Source organism: Alternaria postmessia, assembly GCF_024291825.1.
Source record: "Alternaria postmessia strain BMP 2775 chromosome Unknown scaffold_117, whole genome shotgun sequence".
NCBI lineage: Eukaryota > Fungi > Ascomycota > Dothideomycetes > Pleosporales > Pleosporaceae > Alternaria > Alternaria postmessia.
In genome coordinates, this window is record NW_026260190.1 from 63,749 (window position 1) to 73,022 (window position 9,274).

Consider the following 9,274-nt stretch of genomic DNA (forward strand, 5'->3'; position numbering starts at 1 on the left):
GATTTTATAGTTGTTGAAGTGATTCAAGTGCTGACGGAGAAGTGAATGTAATGACATCTCCATCAAAGGAAAGGAAAAGTTTCAACCTATATTTGAAATTACCTCTGTACGAAGCTGATTACTGGTAGTACGGCAGCTGAACATGACGCGTGTAAGACCTGGTTACTTCTAGTGTAGCTTATAGGACAACTGGATTATCTCCGGCATCCGGGCTGTCACCACTTACACTAAGTCATCGCTTCAGAATTCACATGCCCCTGTGCCGAGGACAAAATACACACAATCCTTGTCAAACTTACGGATATGCCTTCCAACTTGTCATTGTATTGGTAATCATGCCAGAATTATGAAGTTCGTACGAGGAGCTTCTTCTCAAGATTGGTCTAGTTCAATTGTAATAGCACCGGCGCCGACGTAATAGTCTGCTTGGCAAGAATCGCATCATGCGCGCATCCGGCACTCGGATGTGTTAGAAGCCGTAATATTGATCTCAGTGTAAGCATTGCCTACCTGTTTTGTTGTATCGCAATCATACATCTATACTTTTGACGCCTCTAGAACTTATCTGTACCTCGCCTTGTCGTTACTCGACCAAGCACTATAGATTTATGGATACTCCGCAAATTTCTAAAACGCTGTAGAGCACCTCGCTAAGGTCCACTAATAGCTTTAGTAGGCATGACTGGCGTGGTAGTCGTCTTGGGTACCGAGACAATCCACTGCGTCGATAAGTGAGTCTCTTGCATACTACTGACCGTCTCCGTCACTGGCCCCATCTCGCCCAATCCAGGAACCACAGTAGTCAAAATAACGTACGAAGTTTTTGGAGCGTCTCTCAAACCAGCATCAGAGCTTGGATGAAACATGCCCGTTCTCATAACGTTGGCCAAGAAGAAGGCGCCTGCTATTGTGCCACCTACAACAACCAGAAAACAGAATGTTCCTATAGCAATTCGAAGTTTGTTGTTGCGCCAAAGACGATTCCATAGCGGCTGCTGTGGCATGCGGTATGGAAGGTGCTCAGGGAAGCTTTTACGGGATTCAGGATCTGTCGACAAAGTTGCTGGGTTTGGAACTGCCGCCGGAAGTGCTTCCTCGGCACCAGCGCCCTCTCCGATAACAGAAGCTGTAGTTTGCCTACTATCGGGCAAGTCTAGACCGTTGCTCATGCTTTCGGCACGTTGCCAGAACGGGTTTGTATTAGGAGCCATGGCACTGATGATGTGATACGGTTGAGCAGCAGTTGAGATTGGATGGACTTGAGAGCCGCTCTGCTAGTTTAGATGAGGGTAGAAAGGCTGGAAGGGTCATTGCTAGCTCGCTGTAGGGTACATGATGCGTCCACACCTAATGCTGTTGGTTCACAGTGTCGCTCTAAGACGATAGAAAGTGAACGCGGTCCAAGTCACAGTGGTCTCAAGAACTTCGCAGTCACCGTTGGTAAGCACACACAGGTTTTCCTGATCCACACAGCTATATGCATCATCATGCGTGTAGAATACGACTTATTTGTCCAGGCGTTGAACAAATCTGGTAACTTTCCATTAAGAATGACTTCGCTGACAAACATATACCTAAGGTCTGAACCTGGTCTTCTGACTACCACCTGTCCCATCACAGAGACGAGAAGAAAGCATTAGCATCCGTAAGCGGACATATCACACACGTGTATCCTCCGGTCCACTTTCCACACACCGACCGTTTTCCTGGCATATCACAATTTCCCCTGCATTCTTCTATCGTTGGCCAACTACCTTTGCTTGTACAGGTCTCCTGCGGAGAAGCCACTGTCGTGAGACCAGTAGGTGCTTTGATGAAAGACACCGTAGCTGTGGGTGTCATTCGACCCGGAGTCCTTTGAACAGTTGTTGTGGTGTACGTTGGTTCTGGTGTTACTGTGACAGTACCTCCTGTTGATGTGGATGTCGTGATAGTCGTCTGGTAGACGGTGGTATGCTCACTGGGAAGCTTGGACATGCCGATTCGAATGCCGGTTAGCAGGGACATTATGATCAGTCCTAGGCCAAGGAGCAAGCTGAAAGCGATTAGAAACCATTTATTACTGAAACACGCGCTGGCTCTGGCGAAAGAACGAGGTGGAAGTTGGGCTTCTGCGTCGTGAGGGAAGTGAGGGTGATTCGAGTCAACGTAGTCTGCAGGAACGCCGGTCGGTTGAGGAGCGATTCTGGATAAACCAGTACTACTGTGTTGACGAGACATGTATGCTGCTGTTGAAAGGCTTCGGTAGAATTTGGCGTGTTGTTGTATCGTGGAGATTTCGGTATTCGTACAAGAACTACTTGGATTACAGCAGGGATGTTATGTAGAGGCTACCACTGTAGTGAACAAAGAGTCATAGTATGACATTATGAGAGTAGAATGTGAGCATCATTGAGGTCGCACAGGGTAGGGACGAACTAGACATGACGAAAGCCGTGAATTATAGCTAATCTTTCACGTCGCTATGTAGCGAGAAGTGTTTGTGACAGTTCAATCCTTCCTGTTTATCAGACTTCATGACACATGATAAGTGCAACGCCAGTCTGCGATGACGCACTAGTGTTGCTACATATGGTATCGTAATTGAACCGAAAACTTAAAAAGCATGATTTTCGAGAAGCTTCGGAAGTGTCTGCGACGATAGGGGAGATGGAAAATAGGTAAAGTAAACGAAACAGACGCTATGTGTTGGGGAAGGGAAGTGCAAGGAGGTTTGCTATAGATCAGCGCAGATGCTTGTTCGCCAGTCTCGGAGACACTGCGGTCATACCCAAAGTTTCCTAGATTGCACACAAGACATGTTTTGAATGAAAACCATGCAGGCGACACATCAGATTGTGATGGCATAGCAAAAGGATTCAGGCCACTAGCGGAACAACAAAAATGCCCAATGCCACTCCGATCATCTTTAAACGAGCCAAAAGAGCCAGTGATTCTGGGATGATTGTTCAGCCGAGCAGGAACACCAAGCTTCTGACCGAAGATCCACTTATCCCCGCTCCAACACACGGACGACGCATGTCGGTGTATTTCTCGATGGTCGATCCGACTCTTCCATCGACGAAAAAGAACGGTGAATTAACAGTCATTCACACAATGAGCCGGCTTTGCGTTTGCGTTCACGCTCATGTTAAACGCTATCATTACCCAAAACCTTCCGAATGCACCAATCTGATAAAAGTCGTATGGAGTCTCGAAGGCATCCACGATGATAGCTCACCTTTTGAGACATTGGAGTGTGTCTTAGTTGTTGCAGATCATGGACTCCAATGACACCGTCACCGAACCTGTTTCACATCTTGCTTACCCATTTTCTCTTCCTTCGATTGCAACCGCGGTGTTGAGTTGCTTTTTGTGCTTTTTCTACTTATCTTCCTTTGGCAGAGGGCTTCGTACGAACGCGACTTGGTATGCGCTTACCGAAGATGCATTGTCAAACCACTCAAAGGCGAGGGAACAATGGATGACGAATGCTCAGGAGCTATTGTATGGAGGCCTAAAAAAGGTAACGAAGATTGAGATGTGGGTAAACATCCTGTGCTAATACACCCTGAAGATAAAGAGCGCTATCGTAGTTACTTCCCCCATTGGGCCGACAATTTTCTTGCCGAATTCATTTGCAGGTGAGATCCGCAACATGAAAGAACTCAGCTTTAGTCGATCTATTGTGAAAGTACGTCACGCGATTCAGCTTATGAACGTTACTGACTTCGTCCTTGTCTAGAACGCTTTGGCTCGCGAACCAGGGTTGAACCCGATTCTGGCGATTGACTATCATGGCGTCATGCAAGAAGTTGCCCGGCTCGACCTTACTCGTTCTTTAGGTATGGAATACGAGTTTCAGACTGTTTACTTGGCTGCTCACATCAATAGATTCTGTCACTGAAGTCATGAATACCGAAGTTGAAGCCGCCCTCCTGGAGATGCTAGGAGACATTGCCGATTGGAAGATTATGGACCTGAAGCCCCTTATTCACCGCCTTGTTGCCCGCATCTCTAGTCGTGTCTTCCTCGGTCCTGAACTCTCCAACAACGAAGAATGGTTGAATATTGCCTTATCGTACGTCACCCAGGCAAGCATGGTGACGCGGAAGCTCCGTGGCTTGCATCCACTATTGCGACCTCTGGCGCGGTGGTGGTTTCCCGAACTAGGCGTCTGTAGAGAGCAAGTTGACAAAGCGCGGAAAATCATCACTCCACTCGTGCAGGATCGTCTGCAGAGAAAGGCCAACGGGCAAATTACCGAGAAGACTGCGGACATGTTAAGTTGGCTGGACGATAAGGCAAAGGCGAAGGGTGTCAAGATTGACTTCGCAGAGTTTCAACTCTTGCTTGTAGTGGCGGCAGTACACACGACTACGGAGACAATTGCAATGTTCATGGCTGATCTGATTGAGAACAAAGAGGCGATTTCGCAGCTTAGGGAGGAGATTGTTTCGACATTCTCGACTTCTGGCTGGAAAAAGACGTCGTTAGCTTCAATGACGTTGCTTGACAGCGCGATGAAGGAATCACAGCGGTTGAATCCTATCACGGACCGTAAGTGACATGTCCGACTTCATTAATGATTCTTCTTCTCACGCTGATAGTCTCAATGCAACGCATCGCTTTGACCGATGTCACTCTTTCTGACGGCACAATCATCCCTAAAGGTTACAGACTGGCTGTTGAGCACCGCCTTCGAGACCCAACTCTGTGGTCCAATGTCGATAAATTCCAACCGGACCGTTTCCTCAAGTTACGCGATACTGATCGAAGCAAGTGGAATTTCGTCACTGGTTCGCCCGAACACCTCGGATTTGGCTACGGGAAACATTCATGCCCGGGACGGTTCTTTGCTAGTAACGAGATCAAAGTCATCGTCATACACATGCTTCTCAAGTATGACTGGGAGTTTACTGATCAAGGAAGATTACCAAACGGGTTGTCTGGAACAGACCGCTACATGGATCCGAGGCAAAAAGTCATGCTAAAGAGTAGGAAAGAGGAAATCAAGCTAGGTTTACCTTGAGACGGGATTTGTGACGGTTCAAGATCTCATCGCGCCAACAATGTAGGCACCATTGTGATAATCTGAGTCACCTAGAACTTTGAAGATTCCTTGCTGTTCAACTCACTGCCAATTTCTCTACCACATTCAAAGCGGTAGCCGATGGTTTACGACTTCTCTAGTGTATGGTGGATGTAGGCTCCATCCTAAGTCGTTGCATCTCATGGTGAAGGGGATAGTAATCACATGTCAAGCAATGAGGCAGTCTAGGAGAAGTGATTAATGTACAACTTCGAGAAAACTGATGGCGTTGCTACGGATGCGTTCGTGATTTATTATGATTGAGCTAAGCACCAATCATGCGTCGAACCCATGATTTCCCTTGCTTGGTTATTCTAGCAACTGCATCCGCACTCCTTGGGGTTGTGGCAGTTCTTTCCACAAGACTGGTCCTGGTTGCATTGACCCCAGTCTGAGCATCCGTTCCAGTCTCCGCTTCCGTCACCACCCGCAGTCCAGCACCACTGTCCACCATCACCACAGACCTTCCAGCAGCGCTTTTTACCAAGATCGCATCCGTATGGTGAGCCTGACCAGCAACCGCGTTTGTCGAGGGGACTCTAAAAGATGGAGGAGTCAGTATCTGCATATTCAGGTATGTCTTAGAAGCAGATGACTGCGATCATCTCCAACTGAAAGCATGTTGAAATACACCTGGACATGCATGACATGAACTGGGATGTATTTCCAGGATCTTGAGCTGGGAGGGCAAAAAAGAGCAACTCGAATCAACGTACAGCTTTGTCGGTGAAGGACAACCAAGGTGTGTTTGCGGGTGGAACAGAGGAGTTCTCAAAGTCGGGAGCCTCGCCTTCGTTGCCGGCGTAGGGAGCTGCAAGAACTCCAGCAGCTTGGATGGCAAAGAACAGGATGTCGGTGAACTTCATTTTTGCGGTTTCTTGTGGACAAGCTGAGTCTGGCCAAGGAAGTGATTGATGTGAGTGTGGTGGTGAGAAAGAAAGGAGAGGGCTGCTCAAGAGTTATATACATTTCTCCCCAACCTGACTTCGTATTCCAGCATCTGCTAATCTGCCTAGCAGTGCTGCTCTACGCCTTGTTGGTCGTAAGTTTGACAACTGCCCTGTTGTCCTATGTAACGATGATCTGCCAAGTATCATGACTTTGGGTCCACAGGGTCCACCATAGGTAGGGCGCCTGAAAGACATAAGCACTCTTAATAGTATTCAGGCTGAATTTAAACTCTACCAAACTTTGCTGGTAAGCCCGACTGGAGCTTTGCTCATAGCAGTGGGATCACTGAGGTCTCGAGGACGCATCTCATGCTTGATCATAGCAAGATAGTGTGATGAATATCGACATGCGCTGCTGTTAGGGTATCGAGCGGCTACAGTGTTTCGTGAAATCCAAGAGACTCTATTAACGCACTCAGCTGGCAGATGCCTGCGTTGCTCTAGCGCACTGCGAGCTGGAGATGTCACGGTCTAGACTACCCATGTTAAAGTGCGTCGATTACACCGGTGGTAAATAGAGTTCCAATTAGGAATTACGCCGAAAGTGCTCGTTTGCCCTGCCATGACCACCTTCAAACTGCGTTGGTGAGGTCTGAGCGGTCTGGCGGGTACCTGTGGGGCGTCCCGTACACTAAGACGGAAGACCAATGACCGTTACGCCACAAACCTTAGGGTCCAGCCCCTAGGGCGACACTTCTTTCTCGTAAAATCACCTTCCAGCTACGGTAGGTGCGTTTGAGGCGGCATGCCGGGTAACTAGGCGTCTGCGGGGCGTTCCCAGGGTCCAAGGGTCCACGGGTCATCATTGCGGCGTGCCGAGGTCGGAAAGAAAACGCGCAATGAAACATCGCACTGGAACCTCGCAATTCGCGTCCGGCCAGTCTAACAAGCGCAGTAGAGACGGGCTGTCGCTGGAACACGTCACTGATCCAGCGGCGTGCTAGTACCATCTATGATCTGTCTGGAAGAACTCTGCGGACGAGACGCGGCAAAGCTACACCACGCCACGACACTCTTTCCAATCTCTCAAAATGAGACAGGGGAGGAGAGTAGCATACAATTGTACAATAAGTACACAGAGATACGGTGTTTTGACGCGACGCTTAGCTGCGTACGTGAGATAGCCAATCAGCTGCTAGCTTGACAGCGTGGCCACGAAAGCCACAAGTCATTAGCGTTCTAAGAGTTTTGTGGCGGCGAGCTACGCGTAATGCGGGGATCCGCTAGCGCGCTCCCCTGATCAACGCGATTCTTCGCGCTGTGCAACCAAATTTTGATCGTGTTGTTTGCGTAGAGCTTCTGGCCTTTCGATTTCCTAGCTTGATTGTAAAACACGGCGTCGCGTAGCGACCAAACATGGACTCCATCTTGAGAACTGCGTCGGACGCAATGGCTGCCCACGCGTAGGTTGAACAGCTTCCAGGCATAGGAAATATCTGACGAGAACACAGTTTGCAGCAGCGCCTGGATCGGTACCAAAGGAAGAAGCTGATACGAATACAAGTGCTAATAGAGAATGAGTATCGCATACGTAAAGAACTCGAGGAAATTGAAACCAAGAGGAGGTTGCTAGAGACAAAGCTTGACACCAATTTGAAGCAACGGCAGCGGACCGACCCGGAGGCTGAAGAACTTATACGAGAATTGATGGCAATGGAACGAAGTCGATCCTATCCTATATGCGAAGCAATGCAGCAGTATCTGCCACGCGAACTTCGCGACATGATCTACAAACATGTCATCGGCCCCGCCGAGTGGCATAACAATAACCACACTGTTCCTATACTGGAGTCAAACAATCCCGCCCGACCATACGTGGTTTTGACTGGTTCTATGCAAGATCTCTGGGGAATTCTTCGACGTGACGGTTATATCACCCACCAGACGCGACGGGAACTGCTAGAGTGCTGGTACAAGACCTGCACGTTCGACTTCGCAACAGATGTGCATCTCATCCGCGCGTTCTTCGAAAGAGATGCAGCGCTTTATAGATTCCTGAAACTTGGTCTTCCAGCCCTTAATCTAGTTTGCCAGTTAGAGATCGATGTCCCTCGTGATGTCCTGATGGATGAAGCAAGGTTTAATGAGACTCTTGGCCGAACTCTGCGAGATCTTGCTCTGCTGAAACGACCAGCACGCCTACGACTAAATCTTGACACTTACTTCAAAATTAGCACACCTCCAAAGGCATACGAACCTTCCAGATTCAAATATCTTGGCGAACCGGACCCGATTGCACGAGGCGAGGTATTCAAAAAGCTTTCACAACTGCTCCCAAGCTTGACAGGTTGGAAAATTGAGTTGGTAGTTGAGGTGTGGACCTTACCCCAAAAGCACAACATGGAGAACATCATTGGCCATGGCAAGCTTGGCGACGACCTGTGCAGTGGTTTTGAAGTGCAAATGATGCTACCTGGATTGGCAGAGTTCTCGCACTCTCAATGGGAATGTTTATTTCATAAGGTACGTCATGACCTCGCAGTATCACAATCCACGTCGCTGACTTTGTTGCTTAGCTTTGTTGTGAGCTCGACCAGTATTATGACAATACACTGATTGAGTTTTACGATGGAGACAGCGACTACCCATCAAGTGATGGCTCAACCAGCTCGGAAGATGGAACCGAAGATGACAGCGATGACGACTACTGGGAACAATCAGAGCTTACCGAATATGAAATAGTTAACCTGAGACTTGAGCTCGAGCTGTGTGCGAACGAGGATCTTAGCATACCTCCGATGCACTATTATTAGCTAGACAGGCACGGTGAAGTTGGAACGCCCCCATACGCATTCGGGCTGGATCAACCGCTTCAAAAGCTTTCCTCATATTTGAAGCTCCCTAGGCGGCTTAGGTCTATGAACATGAGACATTTATTGAAGACCTTTACCTGCCAATACTGAGCTTAAACCCGTCTCCCGTTCTCTTTCACTTGATGGTGAACTTACCTGCTGGCGCCCGTGCTCTCACCGCGTGCATGTCAGGCGGCTTGGCGAGCTCGCTCTATCACTTATACTCCATTCCTTGACCAATCCTCCTTCTATCCACCTCCTCCATCCACCTCCTCCATCCCCAACAATATACATCGCCTAACGCTATGGCAACCACACCAACTCCGCTGGGCGCGAGCAGAGTTGCTAACAATCAATCCAAACTGATGAGACTGACTGACTGACTGATTGCTTGGCAGTCAGTTCAGTGTCAGTTTAGAGCTCTCGTCTTATCAGTCAGTTCAGTTTAGAGCTCTTAAACT

At 48.5% G+C, this 9,274-nt stretch overlaps 2 protein-coding genes across 2 annotated transcripts; both read left to right on the forward strand.

Annotated features, from left to right (window-relative positions):
* Window positions 1-3,637: 3,637 nt before the first annotated feature.
* On the forward strand, window positions 3,638-5,011 carry J4E82_010261 (uncharacterized protein; the record flags this gene model as incomplete). The annotated part of the gene is made up of 4 exons (XM_051736477.1): window positions 3,638-3,673; window positions 3,725-3,824; window positions 3,874-4,539; window positions 4,590-5,011. 4 exons carry the CDS (start codon window positions 3,638-3,640, stop codon window positions 5,009-5,011), a joined length of 1,224 nt encoding a protein of 407 aa, XP_051583787.1.
* A 2,366-nt stretch (window positions 5,012-7,377) lies between these two features.
* Window positions 7,378-8,774, forward strand: J4E82_010262 (uncharacterized protein; the record flags this gene model as incomplete). Its single annotated transcript, XM_051736478.1, has 3 exons — window positions 7,378-7,424; window positions 7,473-8,484; window positions 8,538-8,774. The coding sequence occupies 3 exons, from the start codon at window positions 7,378-7,380 to the stop codon at window positions 8,772-8,774; spliced, it is 1,296 nt and encodes a 431-aa protein (XP_051583788.1).
* Window positions 8,775-9,274: the final 500 nt, after the last annotated feature.